At 44.0% G+C, this 18,086-nt stretch overlaps 1 protein-coding gene across 2 annotated transcripts in view; it reads left to right on the forward strand.

The window, feature by feature from the left end:
* The window catches only part of RUNX1 (RUNX family transcription factor 1), a 173,347-nt gene that overhangs the window by 131,457 nt on the left and 23,804 nt on the right, over nucleotides 1–18,086 (forward strand). Inside the window, exon 6 of one of the 2 annotated variants that reach the window (XM_065634502.1) lies at nucleotides 9,844–10,035. The exons of the other annotated variant lie outside the window; for it this stretch is intronic. Within the exon in view, the coding sequence (XP_065490574.1) occupies nucleotides 9,844–10,035 (192 nt within the window). The remainder of the gene's footprint in view (nucleotides 1–9,843; nucleotides 10,036–18,086) is intronic. 2 annotated transcript variants of the gene reach the window in all.

The raw sequence follows: 18,086 nt of genomic DNA on the forward strand, positions 1-18,086 counted from the left end.
TGCAGGCTTTTGCTTCATTCTCTGTCCCCTGTTGTGAAGAACACAAAAAGGACTTTTGCTCTGCATCTCCATTTGTGCCCTTGCTCATCTGCTGCAATTGGGAATTGTAATGGGTAAATGCATTTTCTATTAGTGTTAATGATAAATCTTGGTCAGACTGTTCCTGTGTCAGTGCTGCATAGATCTGTGCAAAGTGTGAGGGAGAGCAATGCTTGGGAGAGGCCATCTCAACCCCGCTTCTGAATTATAAGAGAAAGAGTTGTCTTGTATGAGGGCACTATATGCTTGTTGATAACTGAAATACATCCTAAAGAGAGGGAAGGATAGAAACAACTTCCTTGCCTTCTTTAATTGTGGAACCGATAAGGAACAGGCTCTAAAAACGAGAGGAGACACAAGAAATAATTTAACAAGCCACAAATGAAAAGTTGCTGGTTTTGTTTGTTTGTTTGTTTTTTCATTTGTTGATTGGCTGGTTGGTTTTGTAGGTGGCTTTTCATGTGCATTTGTTTGTTTGTTTTTTTCATAACACTCAACCTTTATTCTTCCCTTGCCCAGTGCTGTAGTTTGAGTCCATTAATCACGACATGCACCAGGCCATCTCCTTAAGGCTGACCACTCCAGAAAGGCCAGGCTGTGTCATAACCGTAGCACATAAAGCTGCAGAAAAATTTAGGTGACAGTATTGATTTAATTATTAAGGACTCTGTTTGTCTGAGTCTGTCTGCCTCTCCTACCTACACCCTACATTACGGGCTGTTCTTCATTACCTGCTCTACCTATCTTCGCAATCTAGCCGCAAACAGTTTTGGTTGACCACACCACTTCCCTCTTGAAAGTTAATGCTGTTTGACTCATTCTCTACTGCTAACACCAAGCCAAAGAAAACAAGCCAAAGAATAACCTGCTTGTATGCAGTTTGGAAACTTCTCAGAGGCCCTGCTTTCAAAATGCTGTACAGTAGCTTACTATGTCTCTCTGCAGCTGCAAAGAAAATAAGGAAAGCAAAAAATGGTTCAAGAACCTTAAATAAAGACTAGGCAGAACCACAATAAATTTATGAGCTTTCAGTGAACTGCAGTCCTGTGTAGGCACAATAGAGCATTAGTACAGAGGAGAGACTGCTTAATAACCTACATATAAAAATATCCAAACTAATTTCTTTAGAAAAACAGGTGTTTTCAACTATTGTGCAGAAACACCAGTCACCGGACTTGGTAAAAGCAAAGGTCTTTAGTTCAAAGGGAGTGTGTAGCCACCTAGATACTTTTTCTTTTTTTTTCTTTTTTGGACAGGAGCGAAGTTTTTTACACGTCATCAAAGTCTAAATGGTCAATATCCATGAGGACTAAATTTACTTTTATGTTGCCAAATTCCCCTAGTTTAAATAAACAGCGAGCCACAGGACCTTTAAGTTGCAGGTTGCTTGTTCAACTCTGAATGACGCTGAATGGTGAAGACCTGTCACTGTCTAGAGATGTTTTGGTGGGCTGATGAAATGGGTTTCTGTCTAAGCTGTTTCTCCGACCTCCAATACCATGATGTTTGTGCAACCCACTCCCCATTTGTTTGTCCTCTTGGAGGCACTGCAAAGGTGGTAAATGCCATCATCCCTCACTTTTCCCACTCAGGCTGCGGGAGGGGGTCCAGATTCATCCCACCTAAGCTTACACATCTGATTAAGATGCCTGAATTAGGAGCCTGGTCCCCCGTATTCAGCAGAGACACAACCTTCTCCCAAGGGCTGCTCAAATGGCAGCTCAGTCCTTGCTGCCCGAGCCTTGTGTTTCTGCAGCTTTTCTTTGGACAGAGGTGTCTTTTTGTGCCTGTATTTTCCTTGGTTGCTTGCTGAGCTGTTGGTTGGCTGGATGTGTCTTGTTCTGCACCTACTCTCTCATACATATCTTCAACTACGATGTCTCAGCCCATGGCCGGAGGGTATTCTTATGGCGGTTTGTACATGTGGGAAGAAGCAAACTATAAAGAAACAAAAGAGGCTTTTGGCAATGCGATGCTTAAGTTGGGAGTCATTCAAACTTTGTCAAGGAGTCAGGTTTTTTAAAGTATATACATCGACATGGGGGAAAGGGAAAAGAAAGCAAAGGGTATAATTTTGCAGACTAATTTAACTTTCATGAACAAGTTCTTCCCTCCAAACTCCTAACGCTCGGTTCACTTACTTTTACTTTGCTGTGATGACCTAATTCTTGGGGTGAAACCACAGAATAATTGCACTTCCGTGACAGAAAGAGAGGACACGTATATGTCAGATTCATCAGAAGTTTTGGTGGATCCATGGCAAACAAAATAACTGTGTTTTAAGTGGTAATACATTTGTGCCTTGCTATATGTTAGTACAGCACAGGCCTCACCAGCAGAGCTGAGGCGAGAGGAAGCGTTATTTCCTGCCTTGCGAAAATTGTCAAGATTGCTTTTTCTGGCTGTGGTACCTGAGGGTAGACGTGAGGTTTTTCATATGTTTGTCAGGAGGCAGGGAGAGAGCTGGAGAGACCCAGCCCAGAGGAGCTCGTAGTCTCACAGCCAGTATGCCGGCTGGTGAGAGGGAGACCAGCAGCCTCTGCTTGTCCCTTTTACTGGGGACATTCCCCGCTGGAGCTCTCCCGATGCAGCTGGATAATGAATCAGTGACAAAATGGGCTCTCAGGCTGCTATTGGGGCACTCACTTGGACAACAGGAAACCGAAGTTTGTTTTCTAGTGTAGACCATGAAAGAGGGGCTTGATCTGGACTCTCCCACCTGCTCTCGTTTGTTGCAGGGCAGAACTCCCTCTCGCAACAGTTTTGCGCTGCCTATAGTGTCTGGTTTTGTGTTTTGTTTTGTTTTTTAAAGCACTGATTTTAAAAAGAAGAGGTAAGGAAAAAGAAATATTGCCAAAATATTGTTTAACTACTGTTAAAACGTGTAGGAAAAAAATGCTTGAGCTGCTCAGGGTGCATGTCGTTACAGTAGGGTGACTAACCCCTCAGCAGAGGTGCAAGAAGCTACCTGGGGTTTCCCTCAGACAAAGTGGGGAGTTACTGGAGAGCAGGGAACCTGCCATGTAAATCTTTGTTCACCTTGTCAGTATCACTGGACACTTGTTCAACACAACGCCGAATTGGACCACCTGGTGGAAAAATTAAGTGCTCAGCAAAAGATGGTACCTGAAATGTCTAGCCTGTCTGCAGTTATTTGGAGTGACAAGTAGATTTTTCCGTAGAGACACAGAAAGAGTGGGGTTTTCCAGGGAGCTGATAGGAGAAGTGCATCTGGAAGGGCTTCCCCATGTCTGTCTGTCTGTGCTTGGCGTTGCTCAGCATTCTGCTTCTGAGGGCCGCCTGGATGTCAGCCTGGTCTTCAAGTCGCGTAATATCCAGCCTCATTTACACATTTCCCAGTATCTCGTACCCACAGTCAGGTCGGGTCTCACGACCAACACCAATTCTGCTCTCTTACAGGCAGGACACAAAAATGTTTAGCATAATAGCCTGCCTACCATGATGGTTCTTCCACCTGGAAAGAAGGCTTGCGTTGTATAGTGCTTAAGAAAAACAGCAAAAAAATATAATTGCTGAGGACTCTACTCAAAGCTCTGATTACTATCACCATTATCTTTTCTCGCCACAGCAAAAATATTTTGAACTGAGGAAAGAGAAAATACCCTACAATGTGTCCAATTCCTTTTTTAGGAACTTTTTACATTACACTTTTAACAATGCACAAGAGGTCGGTGAGCTCTGATGCTGTCCCGTACCAACCTTTTTAATGCCTGGGGTGTAAGTCTCTTCCAACTGATGGAGGCTAGAGAGGAAACCACTCTAAAGATTGGTTTTATTTTCAAGTGTGATTTCCTAGAGCCCCATGAGCTGCTCTGTAACAAAGGTTAATGCCTTATGCTAAACATCTGCATACACTTATGTAGGATCAGGTCAGGTCTGTTTGAAAACACAGCAAACAGTGTCCTAGAAAAGTTATGCTATTTGTTCTTTGTATGCAGACTGGAAATCAGGTGAAAAGAGTAAGCAAAGTATTTTTTATCTGGGATATCTGACACATAGAAAAATATTGCTGGTTTATGCACTCAAGGCATTATTTCTATTGTTAGGAATAAATGCTTTTTTTCAAGCAGGATAGCTGATTTTCAAGCATTTGCCTTTCCCATCTTGGCAGTAATATAGAAGCACTATACTTTAATTCACTTCTGTTTACAAGAACATATAATTTTTTGCACTAAAGATAGTGTGTTCACTTCCTAGAATTATGTGAAAGAGCATATTTTCTTCTCATTTGTCACTACGTACAAAATAATTGGATTTATTTTAGCTCCATGGCACAAAACAATGTTTACCACTTTATTAACTGGACACAATGAAACATGGCTTGTTTTCTACCCCACTAGAGCTGGAGCCAAACCAAGGCCCTGAGCACAAACAGCCCTGAAAAGAGGAGATACTTGGATTGAGGTCCAATGTAGTTCCAAAGCAGCCAGTTTTTGTTAAAACAAAGCATTCAGTCTCATCAGTCACTCCCTACATCAGCAAAGTCTGGCCAGATGCTGTATTTTCTTGTCTATAATCCATGTTTTGGGTATGAAAAGTCTCTGTTTCCAGCCTGGGATAAAAGGAGGCAGAGGTGAGAGGAAGATGTATTCTGGTCCCCATGGGGAGAAAGGGCTCTTATACTATTTCCATGCAAGTACAACGTGCTGATTTGGGGCAGAAAACTTGTGGATAATACACCTGGTCCCCCAAGCCCAAACCTTTGGAGGGCATTAGTGCCTCCCGGTGCACCAGCTCCAAATAGTCAGATTTGTGAGTGAATGAGAGCAAGCAACAGAAGAGTGTACTCCTCCTGTGACTTGAATAAAAGAGAAAAAAAGAGTCCATTAATCCATTCCAGCGGTGTTCACTTGTAAAACAGTCCTGGGTACCCGCAGGAATTTCAGTAGCTTCAGCTGGCAGAATGAGAGTACTGATGGCCTCATGCCTTTCCTTAGCCTCTATTTTACCTGCCTCTCCCCTTCTGAACCTGAAAGGCATCTAGTGACAATTTAAAAAACTAGGTTAAAAGGAAGGTAATGAGAAACCTGTTTCTTTTTCTGCACCTGGAGGCAGCCCAGGGTGCTGCTGTTGTCTCCACGAGGCCAGCTGTGGTGTGAAACCCAGACCAAGCAACCATCCCCAATGAGTGCCTGATGTGCACAAAAACAGGGGTAGCGAAGGCACTTTGTTCTGTCATTTCCCTGTGCAGAGCCCCAGTCAGATGGCCAGGGGCCAAGCTGAGTGCTCCATGGTATCTTAAAGTCTATAAAACTGTGTTTCCCTCCCATTAAGAGGGAAAGCACTTTCATGGTGCATTGCTGTAAAAGTATCGGAAAAGCTAGTATTTTCTCTGCTCTCCTCGTTTAATATTCTGTGTAAAAAAAATCTGCCTGACCTCACTGAGACAGTATTTGAAAGGCATAAGGAAAAAAAAATCTAAAAGCCCCCAAACCCTGTGGTTTAGCCAAGCAGTCTCGATGTCCTGTTTATTCCAGCATCTCAAACACTGACCCTGCAACACAAGGTGAAAAAAAATATCCCGTCATTTTCTTTCCTCTGTTAGTACCTGCAAATCGATGCTCAAGAAAAATTACGGAGGCATGGGGACGGAAAGATGACAGTGGTGCTGTCTCATGGCAAGCTGTCTGCCTCTATGAGCTCAGGGACAAGGTCTTCTTCCTACAACATCTCAATGTTTGATTGACTTCCATAAAGTCCTGTCTGCTTTGAAAAAGTGGCAGATCCTCCTGGCCAAGCTGCCAACTCAGCAGAGCCCCACTAGTTTCCAAGCACCTTCCTCCTGCTCTTTTTTATGCTGCATCATGATGCAAAGGAGAAGCCTGGGTTTGTGGTCACCACGCTAAGCTGGGAGGCAAGCGTCTGCCACAGGGTCACTGTCTGACCACAGGCAAGTCACCTCAGTTCTCTGTCATTCAGTTTTCCAACTGTAAAAGAGGGATAATAATAGTCTTGGCCTTTACAGGGGTGAACTGAGGATAACTTGCCTGCTCTTTAAGCAAGGTGTTTAGGGGGTAACTTCAAAGTAAAGCTAATAAACACAAAAATACAAGTCACCCTAGCAAAGCTCTGCCTGTGCATTTATAGTGGCTTGGGAAAAACATTTATATTTGTTACATTTTTCTGACACAGTTCTTCACTTTCCTGCTGCCGACCTTCATGCGAAACAGGTTCTGTGTTGCTACCTCTAGCAGTCAGCTTAAAGGACAAAAGGTTAAACAGCTCTTTTGACTCGGGATGGGAGGGGAATAGCCACTTTTGGAGCAACATCTTGAGGTGAAAATTGCCTGGCGTTGCTTCTAGGTAGTTCCCATCAAAAATTACAACATGTGGGTGAAAATAACAGCAGGGTTCCCCTGAGAAGGAATCTGCTGGTGCTAGTCTTTCCTTCTCAAATGCATTGACATGAGTGGGATTTCCATAAACCCAAGGGATGAACCAGATCTTGGGTGTACCAATGCACCACTGCTACCTCCAGGCTATGGAAGAGGCCTCATGCAGGAGGCTGCTAGCTGAGACACCACCTTTCAATGCCCAAAATTCAGCAGGATGATCTAGGGCAGTGCAGGGCTGGATGGGGAGGTCCCAGAGTTTCACTTGTTGGATGCACAGTGCAGAGAGAGGCAGAGATTCTCCCATCGTCTTGGAGGGAGCTGGCCTGGGAATGGGGTGCCCCGCGGTGACCTCGGGAGGATGCTGTGCCGGGGTTAACTTGCCCTGCTCACTGCTGCTTTGTTCAGAGACAGCTCAGGTTTGTCTGCCCTGCCTGGCATCGTATGCCAGCTCAACACAAGTGTAATGCTGGAGCCAGACGCAAAGCAAGAAATTTAATTCCTACCCCAGTGGCCTCAACACAGCCCTTCTCCCCTTAGCTTCAGAGGAACCACTCACCTTCCCGCGGGGCTGCAGCACACTGGCTTGCTCTGCCGGAACGCTTGTGTTTGCACCAGGTAGTCAAAATTCCGGGTGCCAGGAGGGCAGCACCAGGGAGGTAGGAGGAGAAGGCAGTGTAGCACGCGGTCAAACTTGGCACTCATTTAAAAGCAGAAGATGTCCGAGCAGAATTTGAAATTAGGAATAAATTACATTGTGGGGGGATGGATTTGGAAGGATCTGGATCTTGGCTTTGCAAGCCCTGGGTTCAGCCCGCTGAAGTTTAAAATAATCCAAATGCATGAGGTATTTCACACATCATGTATGACTCCGCATGTTTGCATTCAAGTGCAGGGTCAGGAGCCCAAGGCTTGAGGCAGCACCCAGCTTTGCACTACTGACAAATGAAGCATTTGCTCTTGACCAATCAGAATGTGAGATAAAAGTATTTTTTGTCTTTCTTTGCTTCTCTTCTCCTTTTAAAAATTTTTTTGGAAGCCTCTTTTGAGTCTGTTTAATGATGAAACCACTACTATATGTCTTTTTATATTTTATTCCCCCCCCTCTTGGGATAATTTACAGCACAGTGTGGAATCCGAGACAGTTCAAGCTGTGCCAAAGGGCCTGGCAACAGGAAGAAATGCCAAGCTGCTGCGATTTGGAACCATAATACAAGTTATAAAATTTAATTTTAGAAATGTAGCTACTGGGAACTGCTTTTTAAATGCACATTTTCCTTTTAGTGCATAAAATGGTCCTGTGTCTTGATTGAGCTGTTAGGGTGGCTTGAAAGAGTGCTCTGTAGAGTAAGGAGCATACAGAGCTCTTCAGAGATCTTTTGCTGCTTATTCACTGATACTCAAAATTGGATGCTGGATGTTTATGAAAGTTTATGTATTAAATACTACAAGCATGTGTGGAACAGGGCACAGTGGATTATTTTCAGGAGTTTTGTGCCAGTCTATTCCACTGCTGTAGTTGTGAGTTGAGAGAGGGTTCACCACAGGAATAGCACTGGCCACCTCCTTGCAGGGAGGATGGAGATGCAAAGAAAGCTGCAGAAGGCAACTCTTCATGACAAGAAAATGAAAATCAGGAGGAGATAGACAGCAAACTGTGGTGTTCAGCAGAAACCAAGAATAATGCCACCACCTTCAAGGGAACAAGTAGAATAAAAGATGGTGACCTCTGGGCTAGGGATTTGCCGTGCATTCCTGTCAGGGTGACAGTATTCTATGGGAAGAAGGGGAAGGGATAAGCCACAAAGACTTCTGAGGCAGCTCATTTCCTGAGACAAACACAAAGTGCAGAAATGGGATTGGGTTGCAGGGAAAAGGAGGGATGATGACATCCACTGCTCCACAAGAAGGTCCACAAGTAGATGGTATGAAAATGACATTTTTTGAGCTGGGGATCCTACTCCATTGACTAAATAGAGGAGGTTAGGGTATGTCCTTGTAGGCCCATTGCAGTCAGTATCTTGCCGTCCATTTGGAGACAGCCTCTTTGAAATGACAACTTGTGTGCCAGAGACAGTTTCTTTTGGGCTTTCTGCTGAAGGTCTGTTTTCTGTGATTTTAAAGAAGGAAAACCCTATTGGGGGCTGGAGGAAAATTACAATGGAAAGTTTTGATTCCACCTGGCTGGGAACATGGCTAAACCATCCCATTTCAGATATTTCACCAAACACAAGTCTGCTAGGGACGTTTCCATTTCAGCCCCAAAGTGTGGTGCCAGCAGCCTTCCAGGGTAAGATACCCCACTCTTGAAGGATATCTCATAAGACTGGAAGCCAATGGACACAAAAGTGGTTTGCAAAGTCGCGGCAATAGGTTAGCTCTTAAAAACGTGGAAAAAAGGCTTCAAAATTTGTGCTTTCGTCATGCCTACTGGAGAGCAAGTGCTCCAGCAGATGAGATGTCCCTCTTGTATACTCTATGTGCAGTATTTGATGTTACAGCACAGGATCCCAGCACAGGCAGCAGTTAGAAATGCATTACCTTAGTCCTTGTGTACTGCTTACTGCTGCTAGCTAAGGCTTATCTTGAAACCAGTCCTACCCATGATGAGCTATATCTCTGCCCTTCCAGCTGTATCTGGATGTTCCCCAATGCTGTGCTGGAGCTGGGCCCTTCCAGCACCTTCTTTGTCCCCTCCCAGCCCCTTGGGGCCACAGCACTAGAGCTTCATGGGGACCATGCTCCAAGGGCTGCCCTGGGAAGTGCTGGACCCATTAACTCCCACGTGGCCACGGTCAAGTCATCTGTGCACTGGCCAATGCTGTAATGTCAGCATCTACTCTCTTGCAGTCGGATGTCTGGTGGGACCTCATTTTTCTGAAGCTCCTGATGTCATTAAGATAAACTTCATTAGTCCAGTTTCAATTCTGCCAGCTTCTGGTGTTACTTTCCTCTTTTTTGTCTGTAAATCCATTGCAAAAGGATCAAAAAATGGGATTTTTGGGGGGTTCTTATTTTATAGCCCCATAGTACTTGCCTAATTATGGTACCTTACGACAACCTGAATTTTTGAGGAGTTATTGCAGTGCAGGGTTAGCACAGGGGCCACTTGATGTTTCCTCTTTTTATGCATCCCTGCAGACAGTCCCCCTTTTATAAACACCTCCTCTCCTAGTGCAAGGTGTAAGAAGACACTGCAATCTTCAGTGGATCTGCTTTTTCAGAATAGGCCATGTCTTGGGCTGCCCCACAATACAGTTACAATGCATGACTTGCTTGTGTCTCCTGTTCTTGCAGAGAGGTGGTTTCAGTTTAATTTCAGATGGCTGCTAGCTGGTTAGGTACTTTGCCAGAGGATGAGGGGGTTAAAAAAAAAAAAAAAAGAAAAAAGTCAACAGACCTCATGTATCAGTGAGATTTTCTGATCTTTTTCCCCCCCCTCCCACAATAGGACATCGTCAGAAAATAGATGAGCAGACAAAGCCCGGGAGCTTGTCCTTTTCAGAGCGCCTGAGTGAACTGGAGCAGTTGCGTCGTACGGCCATGAGGGTCAGCCCACACCACCCAGCCCCCACACCCAACCCACGAGCCTCCTTGAACCACACCACTGCTTTTAACCCTCAGCCTCAGAGTCAGATTCAGGGTAAGTACCTGAAATCCTCCCCCCACTTGCCCACCTCCACCCCTCCAGCCTGCAGAGTGCGAGGGCTGGCAGGCACTGCCCCCTCATCCCGCCATCTCTTCTGGACTCTCTTTGGCCTCCTTTAATGAGTGAGAGCCTTTAATGAGTGAAAGGAGAAGATTCCTAACATATATCTGTATTTCTAAAGACCTGACAGATTGTAAGGGGTCTGTACTGTCTCATCTTCCCAATGTCAGTACAGCCTCACTTATGCTAGAACCGTAACATCCTGAAGGTCATTGTTTTCTTGCAAAGATGCATTAAGCCAGGTCTTTTGCTGTGTGTAGGTGTATTTCCTGATGGATATTTATCAACTACACTGTGTGCTTGAATGAGAGAGAAATACCGTCATTGCCTTACTTTGACATTTCCCAGGAAGGCAGTAGCAAAGAAAGCTTTGCAAAGCGCTTTGTCCCCTGAAGACAACCTCTTAGTGCTAAGACATTAATATGGGCAGGCTGGTTTGAGCGTATTTCTGTGGCCGTTGGTTATCCAGTGGGTTTTATTTGAATGAAAACCTGCGAAATGGTGACTCAGGATTCTGATTTCCTCTGGGGCTCAGGCTCAGACGATGCCAGTGAAACCAAGTCACGTAGCTTGACATCTTATCTGCTACTGCTAGAGCTGAGTCTGTCGCCGCTAAAACTGACTCTGTCCCTGGGGTCAGCTGGAACTCAGTGAGCAGGAAATCAGGTCACTAAACCATCAGCTGATATGTGTTCTGCAAAATGCATATCAAAATGTAGATTCATAGTGAGATGCACCTAATGGAGTTTTCCTCTAATCTTCCAGACAAAATGAAATGGCCTTAACTGAGGTTCACTGCTGGAGTTTTGGGGAGAAAGTTACCACAGATTGGAATAAGTTATTTTTTTCAGCATTTGTTTTTTAAAGCCAGGGTATACTTTGTTGCATGCAGGAAAGGTTATTGCTCACCTAAGGCAAACACTTGTTACATCCTTTTATTCCCAGGGCTAGGAAGGTCTTTGATTTAGCGAAATCTGCTGCAAATCTGCTCTTGACTTTGCTGTGAGCAAATTTTTGAAATAAATCAATACATTGCCATGCGTATTGTAGAAAAGAGGCAGGCAAAAACACATTTGGAAGGACCACCCAGCTCCTTCTCTCCCTGAAGCCATGCCAGGTCAGCTGAGGTGAAGGATCCAGTCCTGCACCTCTCCCAGCCCCTGGCAGTCCCCTCACGTAGCGTTCTGATTTGCAGAGCAAACCACGTTGGCTTTCTCCTGTGCACAGCTCTGTTCCGATAAAAGAAAACGCACATGTTATTATGGCTACTCAGCAGCCAGTGGCTATGTGGGTGGAGGTATTGGTCGCAGACTTGAATTCTTCAGCTTCTTGGGAACACTATATGCTTAGCAGAGTATCAGGTTTAACATCGAGTATTCCTCTGCCCTGGTTCCATGTGAAAGTCCTTCATGTGTACAACTTCAGACCAACTGCCTTTTCATGCCCGGCTGAGGATTCAGCTGCTCTCTCCAGAAATAGTTTTGGTACATCACTCTGCTTTGCTCTTTGCAAGCAAGATTTTAATGTGCTTCACCTGAAGACATAGCTCAGAAAATGACGGCAATCAAACTGATACCGTTCCCGCACTGATACCCTCCTCTTTATCTATTGGGCTGCTTTCTCCTGGTTCCCCTTTCCCTCTGCCTCCGAAATGTGTGTGTTGTCCATTTAGCAACTTGTTGAGGCTTCCAGGCGCTATCATTAAAATAAGCTTCAAACTGAAGCCTCCCTCATTCAGGACTGTCTCTGCTACAGACATCTTTTAATTTCTAGGGCTCTGCTTTTCAGGGTCACGCTATCACAGCAGGGGAAAAGGGCTAGGGTGGGAAGGAGCTCCAGCACTACCATTTTTTCATGTGTTCAAATGATGATTGGTTTTCAGGCTGCTCTTCTGTGTGATCTCTAGGAAGTCAGGATATTTTCTTTTTTTTTAGTTATTTTTAATAAACAGAGCTACATTTCAGAATGCAGGCCCCAAAAAACTAAGTGCTCCTGACCTTCTCCATATCATCGCTATACCTATCTGCATATCTTTGCATCCTGAAACACTTCTCTTGAAACTCTCTTACTGAAGAGAATACAGAGGGCTTTTTATATAGGTATAAAATAAGGCATAAAAATCCCATACATTGCTAACTTCCAAGTAGTAGCATTAAACTTTGCTTTAACTTAGATCAGTATGAATCACAGGCTACTGCTCTATTCATCCAAGCCCAATTATCTTTTAAAAAAACCCCAAAACTAACTCAAAATAGACATCTCAGACTAGTTCTTGGATTTAAAGGGGCAGGTTGCCATGCCACTAAACCACTGTTTATTTGTTGAGGTTTTCATCTATAAAAGGATTGAGGTTAATTTTAACTTCCTATTTTACCAAGTCTTGAATCTGAGCATAAAGCTTCTTGTGTCATAGATACAAGACCAAGCAAGTTAAGAGACCATAAATTGCTATAATCGAGTTTTATGCTTCTTTCATATCACAAGGAGGGAGAAAGTACACCTGTTCATTTCAAAGATCTAACCATAGCCAATTCACAAACCAAAGGGAAACAGAAGGGGAGAAAAAGCTTCCACAACATCACACATGGTTTGAGTTGAAAGATTACTTTGCGCCAGTACCAAGTGTATAATGTCAAAGGATTTGACCTACATGCACAGAGTAAGGATATTCAGTTAAAGCTCCAAACCCGACCAAAGCTTCAACCTTAACTCACCCCTTCCTTTGTACAGAGGGGAAAAGAAAACAGAGCCATGAGAGCTGTGCTGGGGCGTTGTTTAGGAAAGTTTAGGTAAGACCCTTGATGAACATTTAAGTTTATATATATAATAACTATAAATCTATCTATCTATGCATTATGGTTGAGTTTCTTCTAACACCAGACTGAACCAGATACATAATTACTAATTTTACAGTGGTTAACGTTAACCAGAGTAGGTAGATCTATAATTCAAGAGGTTTACATAAATACAAATTTATATGGTTCCTTTACAGTATAATTTTTTTCAGGGCCAATAGAAATATTTTAAATGTGTAAGTCATCAGGCCAAGAAGGTGTTCTTTTGGAGGTGTTAGTGCTGAGTTAATAAGTTGCATAAAAACTTTCTAACTAGTGGGGTTAAGAATATAATCCAAAACCACGTGCAATTAAATAACTTTTTTTTTCCAAGTTAACCCAAATAGTGTTTCCAGCTGGTGATTTATTAATTATCCATAGGTTAAAAAATAAAAATAGAAAAAGAAAAGCTATTAGTCCTGTCTAGAGAAAACAAATACTCATTGTAATCACTTTAAGCTACATGCTTCTGGTTCTTTTTACACTTTTATAGCCTTAAAAAATATCTGAGTACGCTTGCTCACTTTTTTTTAAAATATTGTAACCTTATATGTTAAGTTTCAGCTGGGACCATGTTTTTATGACCAAGTCTAAAATCCCTGGAAACAAGAGGCTGTAATAAAATTGCTGACAGATCTTTAAGTGAAGCAGCAGAATTAGCACCGATAGCAAAGCAAGAGAGATCATTTAAAGATCAGCTCTTTGAATTAGCACAAAACATAACGACTAAGAGATTATTTTGTTACAAGCCAGCCTTTTGTCTTCCTCCAGGTGCAATACGCTTTGTTTAAGAGACATTTCAAGGTCCTTGCTATCGTAATCTCGTTCCACCAAAAACAGCCCAAGTTTATCAGGGTTCCCATGAACTGGCGAAACACAGGAGTGGAGTCAAGGGCGGTGTTTAAGCCCAGGGAATTAAAATGGCTTTGTTCTTACTACAGCTGTATCCTGCCCTGATTTTTAATATTTCCACTTTTAAATCAGTTTAATAGGCCATGGGTTAATAGAGCTAGAATTGTTCACAGAGCAGCGTTTCAGAGCGGGCTTCAATGGGGCCGTCACTCTGCCTCCGTGTTTTGCTGCTGCAAAATGCAGTTTTCAGGTGCTTTTGAGAATCCAGATTGACGTGCTCATAGCTCCCTGCCAAAACAGATAAAGAGGCTCTCAAGATTAGGGGCTCACCAGCTCTTTCCATTGTGCAACACGCTAAATGCTGATATTTTTACGTTCTCTTGGAACGCATCTGAGTCTCCCCATCTTTCCTCAACCCAGCGTGCTTGCAGAGCAAGTACGTGGCGGCTTTAACAGTGCATCATCCCGCTTCCACTCCATTAACCACCTGACCTCTCCATCCCAAAATACACTCCCTGGCATGTTGAGCGAGTGCTGCCTGAGCTTGGCACCTTTCCTATCAGGGCTGCTCCTGCCTCCCCCGGGATGGCAGAGTAGTGAGGGGTGAGTCGCGCTGGCACATCGGCAGGCAGCGCCGGCAGCGCCGGCAGCACGGGCAGTGTGGGCAGCACGGGCAGCACAGGATCTGGCAGTGGGTACATCATTTCCAATCAGCACAGCCGGGGCTGCCAAGCTCTCTGGCTCCAGCGCTTCTCCCCGGAGTACAGTTTCCCCACCTGGAGCCAGGTGGCGAATGTTTTGCAAGCAGCCAGGGGACACCCCTTTGATGGAGCTCCCCTCCAGTGCCTGTCTCCTGGGGTGGGTGATCAATGTGCTGAGTATGTGCCGAGAGCTCACTTTGGTCAAGAGAGAGAGATGATGCTTCTACTTTCCCCTTCTTTCAGTAGCCACCAAATAGCTCCTGCGTGGGGAAAAGGAAGGAGATGAAGCCACCTCGGTGGCATGGACCGAGAGCTCGAGTACCACAGCCACCTGGAGGTCAGAGGAAGTTTGTTGAAATAGTCGTGTTTTCCCAAAATATTTTGCAAACTGAATCTGTTTAGATGGAAGGGTTCCAACTGACTCTATCAGAAAGGAAATTTTATAGAAAGAAAATGTCTTTTTACTGAAAGTACGATATGTTTCTTTGATTAACAGTTACTGCTCAGCACATAATCCATTTATATAATGCCATGAGTAACCTCAGCAGTTGTTCTTTTTAAGAAGTGCAGTGTCATTAGCAGCAGACTCACCCTGCTGTCTGTTTATCATGTCATAAACCAGGTTGCATTCGAAGAGATGAGCACACAAGCATGTGAACTGGATTAACACAAGCAAAAAAATTCTTCTTTCATTCGTTCTAATAGAAGTCCACCCTGTGGAGAAATCCCTCCTCTTTCATGCCCCCTACTAACGCATATATATAAACCACCTGTTTAAGAGTGTTTGAATCCATTCTGTAGCTCTGCAGGCACAAGTGCTCCTGGTTTTGTCTAGAGTTACTATACTTGTGTCGACCAAACTGGAGCATGTCTTAGGAATTTTTCTCTAAAGCATAAACTAAAAGAGAGCAGCAAAAATGTGACTCTTGACACTTGCAAAAGCACAAAATTATTTTGTGTAACAATTCTGGCCAAGCAAGATGTCTCGTTTTGTGGTGAAACTAACACCCTCCGTATCCGTATTTTCAAGAATGTCTATGAGGTTATGGTATATACAGAATATATTGTATAGACTAGAAAATATCGCTATAGAAAAGATAAACGCAAGATGTGCATAATACAACTAAATAACTGGCAGCTTCATAGTGTCCATGTTTTCTTGGCTCCAGCTCTCAACATCATTTTTTACTCAGTCATTGAAATAGGCTCCTTACAGCAAGAGGCATGTCTTCCATTTGTTTTGTAAAGTTTGCAACACCATTTGGGTCTTCTCCAAATACTAATTTTGACAGGGATAAGATTTTGTTACTGTGACACGTTATCTCTGCCAAGACTTTGCTTATCTGCAGGGCTGGTTGTGCTGTGATACACGAGAGGGGTGGTGATACCCAGTGGTAGCCCAGGAACAAGAGTAGTCCCGAGGAATTTCCTCCATTTGGCCTTGGATATCTCCTCTCTGACCTCCTTCCCTGCCAGGAGTGGACCACCAGTTTTGCCATTTTGAGATACCATAGGTGAGATCATATATTAATAGCAGTACAGAAAGTTATAGAAAATTCTCCTTTGAGGTCTAGATGAAATAATGATTATCCAGTGTTCAAGTAAAATTAATTCAAGTGGCAGCGGGTGCAAAGGGGGGCTGTTAGTATGACAAGAGGAATAAAGACCTTACTTTAAAGAAGAGGTTAGCAGAGCCAGATTTATTCAGCGTACCAAAACAGAGGCTGAGAGGGAAGATAATTACAGTCAATAAACACACCGGGGAGGGAGGAGAATCATTTGTACCAAAGGACAGTGTTGGCTCAAGAACAAGTGGTTATTCTGTAAACTGACCGTCAATGAATTTAGGCTGGAAATTAGAAGATGGTTCCTAGGTATCAGAGCAGCCCTGGCAGCCTTCCAGGGGGCTATTAGAGACAGAAAGACGTAACTTAAGATGGCTATTGCTATGTTATGTAAGTGCAGAACACAAGATGTGACTGGGCTGCAGGGCCCAGCAGATCCTCTCTGGGCCCATATGTTCTTCTATTCAATCAATCCTCTGCACCTGTGGCTTCGCAGAGGTGAAACAAGGGACATTTCATTCTCTGGGACAGGCAGGAAGGTAGCTCAGGGATCTTCTCAACTCTTTTCTCTGTTGGATCTCAGTGATGAGATAAAACCTCTGCCTGCAAACTCCCACTGCTCTCCTTACTCCCACTTGGACCACCAGGTCTTCAGCAGTTCTCTGAGCAAATCCTATCTTCCATGAAGGCTCAGCCAGCTCTCCAGCACTGGAGACCTCGCACTTCAACTGCTAGGGGGAAGGCCTTTCCCATTTGGGGGTGTCAGGAATTCATCCTGCTGCCCCTTCCGTGCACCTCAAGGATTCACACTGTTCAGCCACGGATTTGTGCCTCCTCCGTCTGTTCCCACTCGGGGCAGAGTGAGGTGAGGAAGCCAGTTCCACAACACCTGCCCACCTTGCAGGCAGTGCACCCAGCTCCAGGGCATAAGCCATGCTCAAGAGCCTCCCCTGCCTCCTCACATTCAGGTCTAGAAAAAAAAAGGCTTGAAATTGTTTAGCTTTTTCATCAACTTAAGGCACTAATGGAAAGAGTTATGTAATGGTATTTAATCCAGAAGATTTCTAAGTGTCGATATATTTAAAAGATACCAATCTTCATATTCCAATTGCCTGGCACTTCCTGAGATTAAAAAAGCAGTAGATAAGGCAACAAATATGTTCTCAGTCCCCAAACAACATCTCCACTTACACAAATTTTCCTTCTGTGTTTTTTTTGGTTTGTTTTGGTTTTTTTCTTTGTTTTGTTTTTTTCCCTTTTGTCCTCCACATGGAGCATCCTAAAGGATGACTTTAACTAGAGAAAAAGAAATCTTGGTTTTAAAGCAGAAAATGAGGAGTTCGGAGATCTGTGTTTTGTTCTAAGTTTTGTCAAAGCCATGCTGCGTATCTTTTGGCAAGCTATTTAGAGCTTGACTTTTTTAAAAAGTAATTAGGAAAACTCAGCACACCAGAAAGATGCTTTAGCAAGATTTTTGACAGTGGACAAACACCTAAGCCCCACAGAAATCAGTGGCAGCTACAGAGATGCCTTTGGAAATCTCTCCAGCTGCCAGCTGAATCTTTAGGCACCTATAAAATTTGGCAGCTTGTGCCTAGCCGCAGCTTTATTTTTCATTAATCTGTCCATGTCTTTTACCACATGAGAACAACACTGAGCTGATGGATACTGCTAAGAGAAACAAAGCCTGCAGGTAGGGGCAAGTATCCCCGTTTCAGTTTTTAACACGCACAGTGATCCTTTCTGGTTTGTTTTGTTTTCTCATCTTTGACTTAGTATGCCAAAGTCCCTTCTCCGTTATGTCATTGCAAAAGTGAAGCTGCTCCCTGACCCAGTGCAGGAATCTTGCGCCTGCACTGATGCTACCAGCCTAGTGTTAGTGCTCTCAGCGGTCACCGTGATCACCAGAGAAAAGACTGAATTACTCGGGCTCAGTTCTTGCTCCTTTAGCTCTCTCCTGGTATAGCAGTGCTGGAGTCCCCACTCCAAGACGGGGCCTCCACCTGCTCTTCTCCTCATTTCTGGGGCAAGTG

The sequence above is a fragment of the Caloenas nicobarica genome, chromosome 1 (assembly GCF_036013445.1).
Source record: "Caloenas nicobarica isolate bCalNic1 chromosome 1, bCalNic1.hap1, whole genome shotgun sequence".
Classification (NCBI taxonomy): domain Eukaryota; kingdom Metazoa; phylum Chordata; class Aves; order Columbiformes; family Columbidae; genus Caloenas; species Caloenas nicobarica.